The 19,791-nt window shown below is 39.1% G+C and overlaps 1 protein-coding gene across 5 annotated transcripts in view; it reads right to left on the bottom strand.

The window, feature by feature from the left end:
* Positions 1 to 4,782: 4,782 nt before the first annotated feature.
* Positions 4,783 to 19,791, bottom strand: part of MAP3K5 (mitogen-activated protein kinase kinase kinase 5) — a 239,520-nt gene continuing 224,511 nt past the window's right edge. For 4 of the 5 annotated variants that reach the window (XM_023729862.1, XM_023729852.1, XM_023729857.1 and 1 more), the window contains 5 exons: positions 16,138 to 16,381; positions 10,038 to 10,150; positions 8,793 to 8,905; positions 6,194 to 6,270; positions 5,305 to 5,534 (listed from right to left, as the gene is read on the bottom strand). In XM_023729862.1, the coding sequence (XP_023585630.1) occupies positions 5,474 to 5,534; positions 6,194 to 6,270; positions 8,793 to 8,905; positions 10,038 to 10,150; positions 16,138 to 16,381 (608 nt within the window). In that variant the 3' untranslated portion in view covers positions 5,305 to 5,473. Of the gene's footprint in view, positions 5,535 to 6,193; positions 6,271 to 8,792; positions 8,906 to 10,037; positions 10,151 to 16,137; positions 16,382 to 19,791 lie in introns of all 5 variants that reach the window. The other variant, XM_004368890.3, reaches the window with a different exon arrangement.

Below are 19,791 nucleotides of genomic sequence, written 5' to 3'. Positions count from 1 at the left end.
ATAAGTTTCTGAAAGCCACCCACTTGTGGTATTTGTTATAGCAGCACTGGATAACTAAGACATTGCTATTCATATCTGCATTTTGTGTGTGTATTGTGTTCTTATCTCTTCCCCCATCTTTTTGATAACTTATGTTTCAGACTGCCACCAGTTAAACAAAACTAATATAATAAGAAACACACCCAAATCCTGCACATAGGCCCTCTACAGACTATGCATTCCAAACTTAATGTGGTGTCTGTAACAGGGTGGGCTGCTGCGCGAATATGCGGAGAATGGATGGCATCTGTTAAATGTCTAATGCCATCACATTGTACTTGTTGTCCTTTACTTAGAACATGAGACCACCTGTCGTGAGCCCCCACATCCATTTCAAAATCTTTCCAAATTTTCATAGCTCCCCTTTCCACGGGAGGAGCTGAAGGTCCTGACACCATCTTTTCCCCTTCATGCCTCCTTCACAACCTCACCCCTTTCTTCTCCCTACTCCCTAAATGCTTCCCCATCCAGGAACTCTACCCCAACAAACACATGAGGTCTCTTTGATTCTGAAAATGTCTTCCCTTGACTTCTCACCCTCCCAAATCTTTTGTCATACTTTTTGTTCATCAAAAGTAATAAAGGTAATAAAGTGTGGACGCTTGATGCCATTATTATCCTTCTTGCCTGTCTATCAAAAGCCTCTGTTTGAGGTCACAAAATCAAATTACCTCATCATTTTTGTAATCCATTAATACCTGAGACTTCCTGCTGCTCTCCATCCTCTGTCTCCACTGGTTTCCACTGCTAGCCTGGGTTTTCTCATTCTTTTGTGGTGAGTCCTCTTGTCTCTTTTGCTGACTTAGATTCCTCCTTCCTCCCTACTACCCCCCATAAGCCTCCCTTCCAAAATTTTAGGCCTCAGCCTTTCTATCTGTATTCTCTACTACCCCCCCCCACCCTTTTCACAGCCTTCATTTACTATTGACTCCATCCAAGTGACTCCCCAATCCAAAATATATGCCCACCTCAGTTCTGACTTGCACCAATGCATTCTAAATGGGCTCTGCACATTTCTACCATGATACTTCGCTATTAATACAAAGTCAACATGTCTCAAACCAGCTTCCCTTCCAAATTGTCCTGTATCTGACTTCTCTCCCTCACATAGGCTCAGCATTTATCTTTTCCTCTCCCTTGACATCACTGCCCATAATCCCCAGATCTTGTCAATTCATTGTTTTAAATCCATTCTCTCCATTCTTATTGCTGTATGTCCTACTAGACCCTCATTCACATCTTAAACAACCTCTGAACTGCTCTAATTTCTGTTCCCTCTAACTTACCCTATACAGTTTTACCAAATTAATATTCTAAAACACAGTCGCTTTATGTACACCCTTCCTTTGCCCAAAAGCCTGTAACGTATTCTCAATTTCTATATAATTACATCCTAATCCACTTCCCTTCCTGATCCCCTTAATTCCCCAGTGGATCCTAAGGTCTCTCCTAACCCGTTTTCTACTTTTCACCTCTGTAACTGCAACCTATAAACAAATACAATAATTAATGTTTCCAGATTTCATGGAAAATTAAAAGACACCAAATAATTTATATCAGATTGAAGAGATAAATTTGCAGTAACTCATGCCTGTTCTACATTAGGAAGAAGGAACTTGCAGCCTACTTCTGAAAAAACTGGCCAGTGAAAACCTTATGAATAGCAGCAGATTATTGTCTGATATATTGCCAGAAGATGAGCCCCTCAAGTTGGAAGGCACTCAAAATTCAATGGAGGAATAGCTGCCTCCTCAGAGTAGAGTTGACCTCAATGACGTGGATGGAGTCAAGCTTTCCGGACCTTCATTTGCCAATGCGGCACGACTCAGAATGAGAAGAAACTGCAGCAAACATCCATTAATTGATTGACACAGTGGCTGCAACAATAGGTTTAAGCATAACAATGATTGTGAGGATGGCGCACTACTGGGCAGTGTTTTGTTCTTTTGTACCTTCGGTAGGGTCGCTGAGTGGCACACCCAACCCCTGGAAATCCAACCCTGTTTACAGTTGAAAAGAAGCACTTAACCATTAGAGTTGATGAGATGAACTGTGGCTTCATAAAGAAGTATCAACTTCATTTCAGTTTAAGTCAAATCAAATAACATATTTTCAGCCAATGGCATTGTTCTTTTTCTCCAGAACACCTTGCAAATCCCTGGTTTCTAGCCTTCGTTCCTGGAGCTCTCTGCCCAAAGTGATTTCTCCTCTCCTGACTTATTTAAACAATACTTTCCCTTCCAGGCCCAGGTGAAGGTCCGTTTCCTGCCCTGCCTCCCAGCAAGCCTGTCCTCTGAACCTTTCCAGGGGTTGGGCTTGCCACTCACCCAGATCTTAATGTATACTAGGCATGACTTATTATTGCAAATTTATCTTTTCAATCTGATATAAATTATTTGGTGGCCGGAGCTTTGTCTTTAATTTTCCATGAAATCTGGAAAAATTAATTATTGTATTTGTTTACAGGTTGCAGATGGCCTTGGTGACATCGTATGTATTGCCTGCATTCCAGACTTGATGGGCATTGTGTATATCTCTAGTGCTGCTACAGTGTCTCACACATAGTAGGCACTCCAGTGGGTTAACAATGATTCCTCATTGCCAACTGTTTTATGTGGAGTCGGAGGAATGAATGGAACAAAGTATGCAATGACAGTATTTGGAGAAAGAGATCAAAATGAGGTTAAAAGGAAACATTGGATCTATGTACTCCTCCCAGCAAATGCCTGTTTTGTTTCTCATTCAAGAATGCAGCCAATACCCTGCATAACTGTTCTGTTCCAAACCATCTTTCTATGCTCAGCTCTGAACCTTCACTTCTCCGGAAAGCTCTGCTTGACCCCTTCTGGCAATTAGGAATAACCACAGCATTTACTACACAGTTTCTGCGTTGTCTCGATTCCTCCTCTGACAGTGAACTTCAGGGACAAGAACTGTGTCTTGTTCATGCACCACATGTAGTATAGTACCCTGTAGGTATTTAATAAACGCTTTTGAATGAATGAAAACAATAGCGGGCAGCATCTGAGTGCTTACTATACGCTAAGCATTGTACTAAGCACCTCACCTGCATTATTTTAGTTAAATCTTATAACAACCCTATGAGGAAAGGACATTATTTTCCCCATTTCACAGATGAGGAAACTGAGACTTGGAGAGAGTAATTAATTTGCCCAAGGTCACAAGTGATAGTTTTGCTCCAGGCCTGTGTGCTTAGCCTCTGGCTACACTAAATGGAAACTCTGAATAGTAACCATCTCACCACCACCTGTATGGGAAAGGACTCTGTTTCCCTCTACAGGTGTCATCTGAAATAAGGAAGTGGGACTAGATCATGTTAAATCCCTCGTGGAGCTTTTAAAAAAAAGGATTCCTCAGCTCCACCCCCAAACCAATAAGCACAGTTTCTCTGAGGTGGGGTCCTGGCATGAATCATTGTTAAAAAGCACCCACGTCATTTTAATGTGAAGTTGGGTTGAGAACCACTGGCCCAGGTTGATGCTAAAGTCCTCTCTACTGCAAAGCCTTCATGAACCTTGAGCCATAACAGAGCTGCCTTCTTCTGTGATTGAGACTCAAAATTCTGCCAAAAGCCTAGTGATGCTGTCCTGGGAATGTATTATATGAACCAAATAGGGGGTAGAGCAACATCTGCTTGCAAAGATAGGGCCTTCCCAAGGAAGGACTGTGTCATTGAAGAGTTGGTTCAAGATGGGCTGTTGTCGTTAGGTGCCACTGAGTTGATTTTGACTCATAACGACCCTATAAACTGCCCCATGGGGTTTTCTAGGCTGATCACCAGGTCTTTCTCCAGCAGAGCTGCTGGTGGGTTCAAACTGCCAACCTTTCCGTTAGCATCAGAGTTCTTAACCATTGAGCCACCAGGGCTCCTTTGAAGATGGGTAACCCAACCCTATTTACAGTCTTAAAAAAAGCACTTAACCATTAGAGTTGGTGAGATGAACTGTGGCTTCATAAAGAAGTTATCCTTAATTTCAGTCTAAGTCAAATCATTTAAGTTAAATTTCACCCCCTTCAAAATTTTCACACAGGATGCAAAAAGCAACTATCTGTCCTCGGGATAAGAATGTACAAATAACGCAGCTATGTTATTGCAAATAACAAATGAGAAAATATTAGTGAGAATGTTTCATAAGCAATATAAGGTAATATTGTACCTTGATTTTCACAAAGAAATAAAGATAATTCCTGTTTCATCGAATACTGTTATATATGGGTCAAGTCAAGATACATGAGCAAGCTCCACATTATTTCTCTCCTGTATAATAAGCAAGTTCCCCTGTATTCAAGAAATTTACTAATTTTATTCATCCATCTAGGAGCTTCAGACTTCATCCAATTCACATGGGCAGGCTCATAAAAATGTAATATTCTTCTTAAAAAATCTCCCCCAGTTATGAGAACAAAAATTAATGAGATAGAAAATGCCGTGTTTTCCATTAGGATGCTATTTGCAAATCCTTTAAGATACACAGTAGTCAGTCAAGGTAACTTGGAACCTTGAGGAAAATACACTGACTTTCTTTTATTCTGTTTTCTTCATCTTCTCTCTTACCCCTCTGTTGCCCTAAGGAACAACTTGGATATCTGTTGTTCTTTGATTACCTGAATAGATGAAAGATTCTACTTAACGTTCTGAAGAAATGATTAGGAATTTGACAACCCAGTTCATCTAATTTGACAAAACAAAATAAGAATCCTTTAGAATGTATTAAAACAATATGTTGAGAGTCTTTTTACTTTTTAGAGTATATATGACACAATGGATAGCTTTAGAACAAGCTAACATTACTATGATTCAGGCATGTGCAACTGGTACAGTTCAGTAGTAACAAACGACTCAAACGAATGTACTGTAGGCCAGAAACTTAAGTTACAAAATATAGTCAATATTACAATTAATACAGATAAGTAAAAACCATTGCTCTCGGATTCTGCACACTTAAAGAAAAAGCTTTATACAATAATTGATGTTCTGCATCCCTACTCAGATGATTAGGACATATTACAAACATACATAAGCCTAAAAATGTTACGGTCACATTTTGGTGGTGTTGCAGTGATGCGCAGTCACATGAAATGTTCCATCCATTTTGTGTGAAATAAACATTTGGCTGAAGTGCAATAGCTGCAGAGTTAAAAAGATTTCCATGTAAAAAAGGTTTAGATGAAAATAATCCTTAACATTCTTTGAAGAGAGTCCTTCTGAATTATAGAAATAAAAGCAGTTAGGAAATTTCAGTGTGTTTTGTCTATTTCTTTTTTTTTTTTTTTTAATCATTAGTAAACAAATACTGGATTTAAAGTGCAGCTTCTTTCTCCTCTCCCTTCGATTTCCGCCCCCTCCAAGAAGATTGGTTCTGTATTAATTTTTAGCATCTCCACCGAAGATTGGACACAAACTGAGCGACAGTCAAGGCTGTTTGTCTCGAAAGTCAGCGATGGCCTTCCACAGTGTGCATAGCATCCCGCCTCTGTTGAAAGACACAAGACCGTGGTGAAGAGAATAATTCAGTTGAAACTCTGCTCTTGAAATATCAAAGTGACTTCTTAGCTCTCAGTTGCTTTGATCAGAACATGAAGATCCCAAAGTCTTATCAGTCATAATGTATTATTTTTGTATATTTTTTCATCATCCTTCCCTTCCTTTCCTTCTGACTCCCACAAAGCATCATTTTAGATTTTCAGCACTTTCGAAATGTGTCTTTATAGAGTGAGTATGAATAATAGTTCTGGATATGCTTGACCTATTTACTAGAAGAAATTACATCAGGTTTTTGGGTAGCAAATCAGTACCTCATCCTAATATTTCTAATAAGTATGGCACAATCATGAGCTAAATTACAGCACTTATTTAAGGCATCTTTAGAATATCTGCATGGTCTTAGTCTAACTTATTATTCAAGAAAATTCTTCCAGGTAATTGCACTTACTAATACAGAAATATTGGCTATTAAAACACCAATAAGAGCCTGGTTCAACTACCTCAGTTTAATAGAAGCAGCTGAAGCCCAGAGAGCTGACTTGTCCAGGATGGCACAGCTAGTTAGGGACCCAACCAGGGCAGGAACCCAGTCTTTTTGATCTCAGCCCAGTGCTATTTCCATCATGACAACAGAAAGAAAAGTGGTACCTTAGTCTCAGGCATTTTAAATCATCACGTGTAACATAGTAGAGAACATCCACTAGTGTATAATCCTCAGCCAGAAACTGTGGAGAAAGGAAATATGCACAAAAGTAAGATGTTTTATAGCCCTTTAATAAACAGCAAACTCTATCTAAAATGTAAATAATGGCAATCATAAAAAATGAATCTAAAAGAAAATCTGCTAAAAACAATCTTCCGGAATTATTAGGGGAAAGGCCCCTCTATTACAAAATAATCACAAAAAAATGTACCTATATTTCCAAATGCATAAAGTACTAAAGACTACAAGCAACTCAGAATTTCTAAATGTTTTTCTAATGAATAGCTAGCACTTACTTGTAATTACATTTGCTGCTCATAGCAAATGTTTATATTTAACAAGTTTGGTGCTATATAGCTTTGTCTTACTCAAATGGGTAAAATATGTTCCTGGAAAGGTGTTGCTTACACTTAATTTCTAAACATATTTTTAATAGATAATAATCAGAGTCCTGACCATTTAAAATAGAGCTTTTAATTTAAAAGCTAATACAAAGGGCAATGATTTTAGTGGATTCCCAATTACTGCTCCTTAATTGTGAATCGGGTCTAAGTTAGAGGCATGAACATTTTGGAGAACTTCATTAGATGCATCATTTTTCATAGGTAAGAGAATTGTTTAAATTTATGAAGCAGTAACTTGTTAAATGTAGATTTCTAAGGAAAACCTAAATTTTATTTAGTGGTTCAATAATTATCAAGTCAAGGGAAAAGCATCTTTATTCTAAGTTTTTTTTTAACTTAAATATATGACAGAAATCAATAAAATATAGAGGAGGCAGGGCCAGGTCCGATTTGCTTCATAAAATATTAAGTAATAAAACTTCTTAATGTGTGCATTTGTGTATAACATATATGTAATCTAAAACATAATTGTTATTCATGCTGATTACTCAAGTCTATAAGGAGCAGAGAGGAATTTAGGTTACTATAGCTATAATACATTTTATATAGAAAGTAAAAACCAAAAACCAAGCCGTTGCTGTCGAGTCAATTCCGACTCATATGAGTTCTACTCATAGAGTAGTACTCATAGAGTAGAACTGCCCCATAGGGTTTCCAAGGAGCAGCTGGTAGATTCAAACTGCTGACCGTTTGGTTAGCAGCCAAGCTCTTAACCGCTGCGCCCCTTGGAAACCCTATGGGGCAGTTCTACCCTGTCCTGTAGGGTCACTATGGGTGGGAATTGACCTGATGGCAACAGGTTTGGTTTTGGTTTAAGGGAGCCCTAGTGGTACAATGGTTAAGCACTCGGCTGCTAACTGAAAGGTAGGCAGTTCACAGCCACCAGCAGTTGCAGCTCCACAGGAGAAAAGACCTGATGATCTGCTCCTGTAAAAATTACAGCCTAGGAAGCCCCATGGAGCAGTTCTACTCTGTCACAGAGTCACTATGACTCGGAATTGACTCAATGGCACTCAACAACAACAAATAGAAAGTGCTACCTTCTGACGTAAGTTCACGAACTAGATCTGTTTTATTAAGAAGCAAAAACAGCCACTGTCCAGTGGAGTCTAATAATGTTGCAAGAGAATTAAAAAGTTAACAAACAAAACAGAATTAGAAACAAAAGAACTTTTGTTTTAGTTCCGTCTTGATTTTTTTTCCTCACTCTTCTATTTTCAATTCAAAAACACAAAAGCCCTTAGGGGTTCTAAAACACAAAGCTCTTGCCTGCCTCGTGTTCGCACTCTCACCGCCCCCTGCTCTTTCCCTCCGTGTCTGCATCTCCAAAGCATACACACCAGTGGGCTGGTTTATTCCTACATATTCCTTTAGACCTCAGCTCATTCATCATCTTCTCAAAGAACCTTCCCCAACTTTCCTTGTCTCCTAAGTTTCTCCCTTTCCTGGTTAGAACTTATCCATTTATAACAATACTTTTATCTGTGGAATTATCTGATTATTGTCTGACTACTCTCACTGTCCACCACCCGTCAGTTTGTCGTACTGTGGTGGCTTGCGTGTTGCTGTGATGCTGGAAGCTATGCCACTGGTATTTCTAATACCAGCAGAGTCACCCATGGTGGACAGGATTCAGTGAGGCTTCCAGACTAAGACGGACTAGGAAGAAATGCCTGGTGATCTACTTCCAGAAATTAGTCAGTGAAAACCTTATGCATCACAACCAAGCACTGTCTGACTTGCTTGCTTCGGACGTGTCATCAAGAGATCAATTGCTGAAAGAAGACATCATTGTCTGGTGAAGTACAGGGCCAGCGAGGGCAAGGGAGACCCTTGGTGAGATGGACTGGTGCAACAACCGCAATGATAGACTCCAAACATGCTGGTGATTGTGAGGATGATGTGGCGCCAGGCAATGCTTGTTCTGTTGTACATAAGGTCACCATGCATAGAGCTGACTTTACAGGAGCTACCTATCTGTCCGTCCATCCATCCATCCATCCTAGTCTGTAAGCCTCAGGGAGGCAGGGTGGGGTAGGATTTACTCTTGAGTGTATCCCTTGTGCCTAGCCTGGTGCGTGCCACATGATGGGCACTCAGCATTATGAAAGAATATTTATCCCACAGATATTTTCTTTACCCGGCTTATAGTGTCTTCGTCAGCTCCATTTTCTCTCAGCCAGTCAGTAAGTTCAGGATCTTCAGTATTTATGCCAGGAGAATTTAGGTGACACACAGGTAATCCAGGAATATCTAGAACAAAATTTGGGAGAGACATTCTTAGCTTCACCTGACACAGGTCATCTGAGAATGCTCACAGCCAACAGACTTTTACTGATACTTTCAAAGATTTTGCTCTATCAGGGGACAATTAATAGAAACAAATTAGTTTGGCAAAATAACTACTAATATAAATAAAACTCTTAAAGACTAGTTAACCTACCAGGTAATTGAGGGCCAGAAGCAATAATGTACTGATACTCTCATTTTGTACTTTCATATCAATTTTATAGTTTCTTATCAGAATACTGTGTGGACCAAAATTGTACTTTGTATTTCTCATGCAACAAAGGCAGACATAATTAGCGGAGAACTGTATAACTGTAAGAATCTCTTTTCCACTATTTACAATAATTTGGATATGCCATATATCTGAAAAAATAACTATCAATTCTAATTTCTTCTAAAATGGCTAAGTAAGATCCTCTAAAGCCTTTCATATGCAATTTCTCACAGATTGCTTCAAAATTCCAATCTACCATTCTTTATTACTATACATTTATTCTATTTAAGCTTCTTCAAATTTTAAGGAAAAAAGAACACACAGAATACAAATGTAAAATTACAAAAAAATGGAATTATTTTATTCTAGTAATCTCATTATCAAATCTTTAAAAAGAAAGACTAAAAAGATCTTAATAATATATAATCTCAGAAAAAGATGACTATGAATCATCTATTTTTATGGCACTTGTAAGAACTGATAGTTTGCTACAGTTAAAAACTGAATATTTTTTCAGAGTAATTCCTACTTGTAGTTGTGTTACAAGTGACAGATGCTGACTCAGGAATAAAATTGCTTGTTAGCTTTCTCCGCTTTTTGTGGCAGCCCTGTCAAGCACTGTTACTTTAAAATTTTCTGCTATTTACCTATTTGTAGTGGAATGGTTAAATGCTTGGCTGCTAACTGAAAGTTAGGCGGTTGGAACCCACCCAGCCACTCTGTGTGAGAAAGGCCTGGCAATCTGTTTTCATAAAGATTATAGCCAAGAAAATCCTATGGGGCAGTTCTACTCTGTCACATGGGGTCGCTATGATTCGGAACCGACTCGATGGCATCCAACAACTGTTGAACACTATTACTTTAAATTTTTCTGCTATTTACCTATTGGTTGGGACTTCAACTTCAGGTGTTTAATTTCTTGGTCTTTCTCTTCAATAGCTTGATGAAGGAGTGCTTGTAATTCTTTCTCTTTCCGAACCAATTCTTCCAGTAATCTGCAAAAGAAAATTATATCAGTTGACAGGATAATAAAGTGGAGTTGGCACAGAGTGATCTAGTCATGGGACTCTCAAACTATAATGAGCACATGCATCCCTGGGATTTTACTGAAATGCAGATTCTGATTCAGGAGGTCTGAGGTGAGCGCTGAGATCCTGCATTCCCAGCAAGTTCTCAGATGACGTTGATGCTGTTGGTCCACAGACCCCATGTTGGGTAGCAGAGCTCCAGACGATGTTGTGTTTCCAGTCAAGAATTCAAACCCTCCATCCCAAATTGTCTGCCAGAGTCTTCAGAGCTGTTGTTCTACTGTTTCTTTGTTATAACCATAATAGCAAAAATATTAAGATAGGATGTTATCAGACCTATATTTTACATGTTTTGTCCTCCATCAAACAAGTTAGTAATATAAGTATAAAAAATATGAGTAATATAATAATCAATGCAATGTAGAAAGTTAATCACTCTTCTTAAGCTATACAAATCTGAACAACTGAGAGCTCTAGGTGAGGTTACGTATAGTACCTGGCACAGGAAGCACTCAATATATGTTAATGGTTGTTGCTGCAATTGTTGTGATTGTCACTATACCCCCTCACTGGTAAGTGAGGTGCAGTGGGTAAAAGGATAGATGTGTTCCTGGTACACTCAGTTCCTAGCTGGCATCTGATGCATTCTTCAGAGAAACAAGGAGAAATGATGACATTATTTACACCACAGTTCTTATCCCTGAAAGGTTTACTTATGCAACTGAGAGCCAACTGGTAACCTATTCACCATTTCCAATACTGTTTCTCAGACAGAACTTTCCAGTTGTGAAGAGATGCTCTAATTTGTTAGAAAACTATCTTTGAGTAAATGGAATTGAGAATTGTAATACTTTAAAGTACATTAATTATCAATTAGAAAATCAGTATAAATCATTGCCTACCCTATAGCTCTAAGCAAGCTGTATTTGTTTCATTTTTTGAAGACTGATAGATTTAGCTCAGGACTAGGTTTCATCCCAAAAGTCTGTCTCTGCTTCAGTTGCCATGTCCTGAAGGCAGCACGGTACAGCTGACAGACAGACCTGGGCTTGTATCCTGGTTCAGCCATATACATCCTGTATTGATCTTAGATAAACTACTTAACCACTCTGGGCTTCAGTTTTCTCATTTGTAAAAAGGAAAAAATAAAACTTCTTGACAGATTACTGTCAGTAATAAATGAGAGAGCGTAGGTAAAGTGCCAAGCACAGAGCCTGGCTTTAAAATACGGACTATTCTGTTCCTGCTCAGCCTCAGGCCCTGGAAGAGTCTTCCTCCAACCCCGGGGTCAGAAGGGATTCCTTTCTTGACCCAGGCTCCCCACCCCACTCCCACCGCCCCGCTCCACCTTCCCTCAGGTCAAAGAGATGCGAGGCCCTTAGGTAGGAGGAAAGATCATATTAGGGCAGGCAGCAGAGGTAGAACGAAAGCAAAACCCAAGGAAAGGCAGAGAAGGTGGTTTGGAGAGAGGTAAACAGAGAACCACAGAGTAAACGTGGTGCACAATTATGTGGATTAAATAGTATGAACTGAAAGCAAGAGGGGGAAGCAGAAGATTAGAGGGAGACTTTTATCTACTCCAACAAGAATGATATTCAAAGAAATGGATAGCAAGCTCAGTAGAAATTATGAATTTTTTATTTGCAATTTTTTGGCCCTGGTGGCGCTGGTTGCGAGCTTGGCTGTTAACCAAAAGGTCAGCAGTTGGAATCCCATCAGCAGCTCCTTGGAAAACCTATGGGGCAGGGGCAGTTCTACTCTGTCCTACAGGGTCGCTATGAGTCGGAATGGACCCGATGGCAATGGGTTTGGTATATATTTTTTTGTATATATAAAATGTACAACAATACATTTTTGTCTTCCTTACTAATCTGCATGTATGGAATATTGTTGTTATTGTTAGGTGCTGTCGAGCTGGTTCCGACTCATAGCGATCCTGTGCACAACAGAATGAAACACTGCCTGGTCCTGTGCCATCCTCACAATCGTTGTTATGCTTGAGCCCACTGTTGCAGCTATTGTGTCATCTCATTGAGGGTCTTCGTCTTTTTCGCTGACCCTCCGCTTTACCAAGCACGACATCCTTCTCCAGGGACTGGTCCCTCCTGATAACATGTCCAAAGTAAGTAAGATGAAGTCTCATCATCCTTGCTTCTAAGGAGCATTCTGGCTGTACTTCTTCCAAGACAGATTTGTTCATTCTTCTGGCAGTCCATGGTATATTCAATATTTTTCCCCAACACCATAATTCAAATGCAACAATTCTTCTTCAGTCTTCCTTATTCACTGTCCAGCTTTCGCATGTATTTGAGGCAACTGAAACACCATGGCTTGGGTCAGGTGCACCTTAGTCCTCAAAGTGACATCTTTGCTTTTCAACACTTTAAAGAAGTCTTTTGCAGCAGACTTGCCCAATGCAATGCCCCACTTTATTTCTTGACTGCTGCTTCCGTGGGGGTTGATTGTGGATCCAAGTAACATGAAATCCTTGACAGCTTCGATCTTTTCTCCATTTATCATGATGTTGTTTATTGGTCCAGCTGTGAGGATTTTTGTTTTCTTTATGTTAAGGTACATGAAGGCTGTAGTCTTTGATCTTCATCAGTAATGCTTCAAGTCCTCTTCACTTTTGGCAAGCAAGGTTGTGTCATATGCATATTGCAGGTTGTTAATAAGTCTTCCTCCAGTCCTGATGCCCCGTTCCTCTTCATACAGTCCAGCTTCTCAGATTATTTGCTCAACATACAGATTGAATAAGCACGGTAAAAGGATACAACCCTGATGCACGCCTTTACCTGATTTTAAACTATGCTATAGCCCCTTTTTCTGTCTGAACAACTGCATGTATGGAATAGTGATGGCATATTCTTATTGAATTCTCAAAGAATGTAGTGAAATTTTCTAGAACTTAACTTATGCTTATCTAGGCTATATATTTCCTCTTTATCTTTAAAAGCCAGAACTTCACATTGGAAGCACAGAATTGAGAGGCTACCTCATTTGTCAGCTCTCGAAATTATTTTAAAGACATATTATCCAGTCCATCAGTTTCATTTTTATTTATGTTCAGTTGGCAGGGAAATCCTTTGAAATCAATACAGTTGCCTGCCTCTCTGTTCCAGAAAAGTTAGGCAAGGATCTGCCAGCAGATCAGTTGGTTTTTTTTTTTTTTTTACTAGGATAGGCGGGGGCTGAGGGGTAGGGGTGGAAGGGTAGGGTTGGGTAGAGAGTGTTGTTGGGTAATTCCAGAATTTCAGAATACGAAAATTGGATAACTAGTCGGCTCCTCCTGAGTTAGATTTTAATAATGAATAATGAATGTCCCTGCATTATCCCTGAATTTCCAGAACATTTACATAAGAAAAGCCTTAAATACAAGTAAAACATACATTCTGAAGCCCTTCTGATACTTTTTGCCACTTAGTATTATTGATGATCTAATAATCAAGAGCTGGTTGAAGCTGATTTACCTTTCATCAGAGAGCAGCCTAAGTATGCAGCTTAAGATTTTTAACAAGAGCTACAACCTTCCCTAAAAACCCACTAACATTTCCTCTAAGTTCATTTTGCAATATATGTACTTTTACATTTCAGATAATATTCAAGTGAAAATTCCAAGAACCAGCATGGATGTGACCCATTCCTCATTCAGTTGCTTAATACTTGTACGAAGAAGCTGCCCTTCTTTCAACTCGTGCATGACGTGAGTGTTGTGCCTCCTTTCACTTTTCTGCAGGAGATGGAGGAGATGTGGGAAATAGTACTGGGGGCAGGTGGGGAGGAGGCTGATAATCCTGTAGATTTCACAGATTCAAAAGTAAACATGTAGAGAAAAAGATAAATGTGTGGGCTATTGTGACAAATACAACTATATATTAAAAGAACAAAGAAATGTTGCAAGCCCTAGTTTTTTCAACAGAGATGTGAAGATTTGGGAAGCCAGCCCTCAGTTAGGAGCAAGAGAGCTTCAGGAGAGAGATGTGAAGAAGTAAAGCAGCTGGAGAAGAACGGCCTTTGGGGACTGCAGATGGCCCAAGTATAATGGACAGACAGCGAAATCGGTGTGGTATGCCTGAGGCTACTTTAACTAAGGAAAGAAGGAAAAGTAATAAGCATCCAGGCTGCACTTAAGAGAGGCAGATCCTATTGACACACCAGGGTGTGTACACATAAGGCCAGAGAAGCAGGTATATTGACTGTTTGGTAAATAAAGTAGCTTTAGTGTCTGTATAATTCTGACCTGCAGTCACAGGTGGACGGGCTGGACTAAAATGGTAATGAATGAACTTTCCTCCTCCAGAGACATAAAACCAAACCCACTGCCATCGAGTCTATTCTGACTCACAGTGACCCTATAGGACAGAGTAGAACTGCCCCATAGAGTTTCCAAGGAGCGGCTGGTGGATTCGAACTGCCGACCTTTTGGTTAACAGCCAAGTTCTTAACCACCAGAGCCACCAGAGCAGGGTCCAGAAAGCAACTCCACTCAAGATTGGACAACAGAGAGTAAACTAAAGAGAAAATGACTAAAGGCAACACCTACTATACTGGATGGGGTGTTTTGCCTGGAATATTGCTGGAGAAAAGAAGAAAATGGGGGACACGAAGATCTAGGGGGAAGTTTCAGAAGAGAAATCCTTTTCCACTAAAGTAGTAGAGATGACATATAAAGAGTGAGTTTCAGAGGACAAGATGAGGTTGTGGAAGTCAGACAGCCACTTTCCCTTGATTCAGAAAGACTTCTTTATACAAATCATACATAGGAGATATGTATGGATTTACTTAATCATACAACCAAAATTCATGTTTCTGAATATAGGATGAGCTTTGTATTACTTGTACTAAGCTTGGTGTTCAAGCTTAACTTGAAAAACTTAAACTTATGACTAGAAATAAAATATTTTTTTATCTCCCTGGTGAACAACTAGAAATTTCAACCAAGGTTTCTAATCAATTGACAACTTTTACTGATGCACTCAAAAAAGAAAAAAAAAAGTTTTTACTGCAAAGCAAGAGCCATAAAGTCAGTTGCCCACCTGCCAACTGTAGCCAGTACAGGAAGCTATAAATCATACAGATTCAGACCTTGAACTGTGCTAACATCTGTGAAGAACAGGAAATATTTACTGTTCACTTAATGACCTGATCATGTGAGTTTTATGCTATCAAATTCTCAAAGACAAATTAAACTCCAGATATGTCACAGATATCAAAAATAAAATAAAACCATAAATGATCATAACCTGATCATCTTTTCAAGGTTTGAAATGCAAAGCTTTAGCACCATCTGTTTCATCCCTTCAAGCACAGAGATCTTCCTCTCCTGAAAGAACTTAACATTCCAAATCACGGGCCTTCAAGAACATGGACTTTCTGTTCTATCTCCCAACTATCTGTGGGAAGGTACACGCTGCTCTGCGTCTGTTTCCAAGACAGTCTACAAGGTTACAACAAATTACTCTGAAAATCGCAGTGCACGTGGAGATAAAGCAGTGATCAAAGAAATGGTGCTGAAGGAACCCTGAATTGCCAAAAGCAGAAAGTGGTATTTGGCTAAAGAGGCTAAGATAAGTCTCTCTTGTTTTATAAAGGAAGGCATTGGCTCAAGTTTACATGAATGGAATAAAGGAATCATATTTTGTATTTTCTACGGACCAAATTTTTAAAGTAGACCAAAAGCATATGCATTTTTATAAAAGTAAGAGAAAAGGAACTTACCAACGTCAAAGTAAAATCAGCTGCCATTAAGTCAACTCAGACTCATGGCGACCCTACATGTGTCAGAGTAGAACTGCGCTCCATAGGGTTTTCAATGGCTGATTTTGGAAGTAGTTTGCCAGGCCTTTCTTCTGAGGTGCTTCTGGCTGGACTTGAACTTCCAACTTTTTGGTTAGCAGCTGGGTGCATTAAGTGTTTGCACCACCCAGGGACTTCCATATCAGAGTAGGACTTACCTATTAGTTTCTATTTTCATCCTTCCAAGCTGTACATTCAGTGACCGGTGAGCACTCTGGGAATCGTGGGACACAGTAGAACTGAGCGTGCTCACCCCCGAGGTAGCCACAGCATCTTCAATGACGGCATGAGGTCTTCGAACAGTTTGATTTGAAGGCTGTTCCTCATGGTCATCTTCTACATCCAAGTCTTCTTGATCAGCGGTATCACTCTCAGATGCAAGGCTAAAATGTGGCCTCAGTTCTGTTAGGGATAATATCAACAACAGTGTTAATAAGTATGACTAATTGCCTTAATTTCTTAGGATATGAATATCATCCCCTTTGCTGTCAAATACTATGTAGTTTATATAGTGAAAAACTAAAACCAATCCCATTGCTGTTGAGTCGATTCTGACGCATAGCAACCCTATAGGACAGAGTAGAACTTCCCCATAGGGTTTCCAAAGAGTGGCTGGTGGATTCCAACTGCCGATCTTTTGGTTAGCAGCCAGGCTTTTAACCACTGTGCCACCCAGGGCTCCAGTATATATAGTAGTATATACTATGTTATTTATATAGTATATACATAGTACATATATAGTATATAGTGTATACATGTATATATGACTATATACAAGCAAATAAATATGTACCCACTCCAAACTGCTTTTCCAAAAGTGAGGATGGATTTCTGTGCATAAATTCAGAGTTTATCTTCCAGTGAATTTGCAAAATTCACATGATATATACACTCAGAACAATCAAATTCAAACAGAAGAAAAACATCCACACTGTACATAAGATATAGGGGAAAATGGTAAAATCTGAAAGAAACTTAATTATAGTCACGTGTCATTTAATGTCCATGATACGTCCTGTGAAATAGGATGTTATGTGATTTGGACATTGTGTGAATACTATATTATATACAGTCAGTCTCTGGATTACGAACGAGTTTCGTTCCTAAGCGTGTCTTCAAGTTGAATTTGTACGTAAGTCGGAACAGTTAGGTACGGTTCATATCTAACATCAGTTAGTCAAATGTTATCTCAGTATATATATATAGTGTACCTTTCTATGCATAAAAAACATTAAAGAAACACTTCCAGATACACTAAAACATCTTTAACGTAATAATACAGTAATAATACTAATAATGTTTTGATGCACATCGCAAAGAGTGCCTGTTCATTATTACAAACGATTGCATGCATCTTGAATTTTTAATATAATACAGGGGCTGGTTCGTAACTACAGGTTGTACATAAGTCAAACATTCATAACCTGGGGACCACAGATGTATATGCAGTCAGATGTTGCCCGAACGGATGTTATGCGGCACATGACTGTATTTTAAAAACATTTTAAGAGTAAAAATTTGCTTATACAAATAAAGTTCATTTTTTATTATATAATAGCTGATAACTGTTAACTCACTTAGAAATGAAGAAACTGAGATACAGAGAAGTTACATAAACAACACTGAGCATGGCATGATGTTTTTTTGCCTGTATTATTCAAAGTGTAAGGAAATGCGGATGCTGAGAATGCTGCACATGCTTATATTCACTCTAATAAGACTATCTTTCCTTGACTACTGGGCGAATTTTTACTAAGTTCAGTACTTCAACTTGTCAACAAACCACCGAAATGAAAAGTGCATAAATTACAAGTTTACCACGCTGTACAACAGTGTACAACATGAGTTCATCTGCAGGTCACTGTAGAACTTAGACGATTATCTTCCCATAGGAAAAATATTACAAATTGTGATCAGGACCTCAAACTGGCCCACGAAAAAAGGAATTACACTCATAATTTAAGTGAAATGAAGGTAGCACAAAATTCTGGATCTTGACTCCATATGCTCTGGCACATGTAACTTTTATTGGATCAAAGAACCCACCAAAAAGCTGATGAAAGCCAAATCCTCTAGGTAACTTTTCTATCCTTACCCTACTTGACCTCTTCATTTTCCTCTAAACCTTTGGTTGCTGCTCATCCTCTTCAAAGTCTTTTTGTCTACTACTCACCCCTTAAATACTGGAAACAAGGATTTATCCTTCACTTTCTTACATCCTATTTACTCTCCAAGGATGAACTCATTCAAATCTTTGAAGGTCAAATGCTTAAGTGTCGATGACAAACTCAATATTTCAAGTCCCAATCCTGTACATCCAGCACCTCCTAGATATTCCTGTTGGGCCTGTTAAAAACCCTGATGCCATTGAGTCAGTTCTGACTCATGCGACCTCATTTGGGACAGAGTAGAACTGAGCTCCACAGGGCCTTGTTGGCTGTAATCTTTATGGAAGATCGCCAGGCCTGTCTTCCGTGGCTCCACTGGATGGATTCGAACCGCCAACCTTTAGGTTAGTAGTTGAGCACAAACCGTCTGCATCACGCAGGGACCTTCCTGTTGGGCAGTCACTCCAAATTCAAGAACCTAAAAAGGAACTCATCATCTTTTGCTCATGATAAATACCAGGTGTCCCTCTTGAGGGCCAGGTTTACGTAGCCCTGGCTTCCTTTATCTCTTAAGGCTAACCAAACAAACTCCACCTCTCCTCTGCTTTCTGCTTTTCTGCCCTTTCTCTTTCCAAAATCCTATTTCCTTCATTTCCTAATTCATCCACAGTAGGTCCTTCAGTTTTGTACAGCACCTACTACAGGGGCTAAGACATAATAGGCAATCAAAAACGTTCCCTGACTGGAAGAGTTGTTCTACCACCATTTTTTGTATTTAGAAGGGAACAGAATAGTGAAAAAAAAATCTTACTTTAAAAAAACTTAAGAAAGTGCAATTCTAGATTAAACTGGAACTTTTAAATCAGATTAGGGCTTTTAAAATTTTCTTAAATAGTTCTTAAATTTCTTCTATGGTCTCTAAACTGAAAAATTTTTAAATGTAAAAGATTTATAGTCCTGTTAACTATAACCTCACTCTTGGGGAGGGAAAATAACCACATTTTTTTTCTGATATTTATTATTCTATATTATTATATTTAAAGAGCCCTGGTGGCACAACAGACTCAGAATCAACTCAACAATGGGTTGGTAGCACAATGGTTTAAGCTCTTAGTTACTAATTGAAAGGTCAGGGGTTCAAATCTACCCGTGGCTCTGTGGGAAAAAAGACCTGGTGATCTGCTCCCATAAAGATTACAGCCTAGGAAACCCCATGGGGCAGCTCTACTCTATCATATAGGGTCGATATGAGTTAAAATCAATTCACCAGCAAAAAACAATATTATTATTTTTAAATCTTTTTTTATATCTCTCTAACTCATTGCATTTTAAATGATCACTGTATGTATGTATACCTACATGACTACATATAGTATACCTATATAGTATATAGCATACTTATGTCATGGTTTGAATTATGTCCCCCAAAAAATGTGTGTATCAATTTGGCTGGGCCATGATTCCTGGTATTGTGTGGTTTTCCTATATGTTGTAAATCCTGCCTCTATGATGTTAATGAGGGAGGATGGGTGGGAGTTGTGTTAGTAAGGCAGGACTCAGTCTACAAGATTGGATTGTATCCTGAGGCAATGTCTTGAGATATAAAAGACAGAAGTGAGCAGAGAGACAGGGGGACTTCATACCATCAAAAAAGCAGTGCCGGGAGCAGAGCGCGTCCTCTGGACTGGGGTCCCTGCACCGAAA

This window comes from Trichechus manatus, unplaced genomic scaffold (assembly GCF_000243295.1).
Source record: "Trichechus manatus latirostris isolate Lorelei unplaced genomic scaffold, TriManLat1.0 scaffold00002, whole genome shotgun sequence".
NCBI lineage: Eukaryota > Metazoa > Chordata > Mammalia > Sirenia > Trichechidae > Trichechus > Trichechus manatus.
This window is presented reverse-complemented; position numbering and strand designations above follow the sequence as displayed.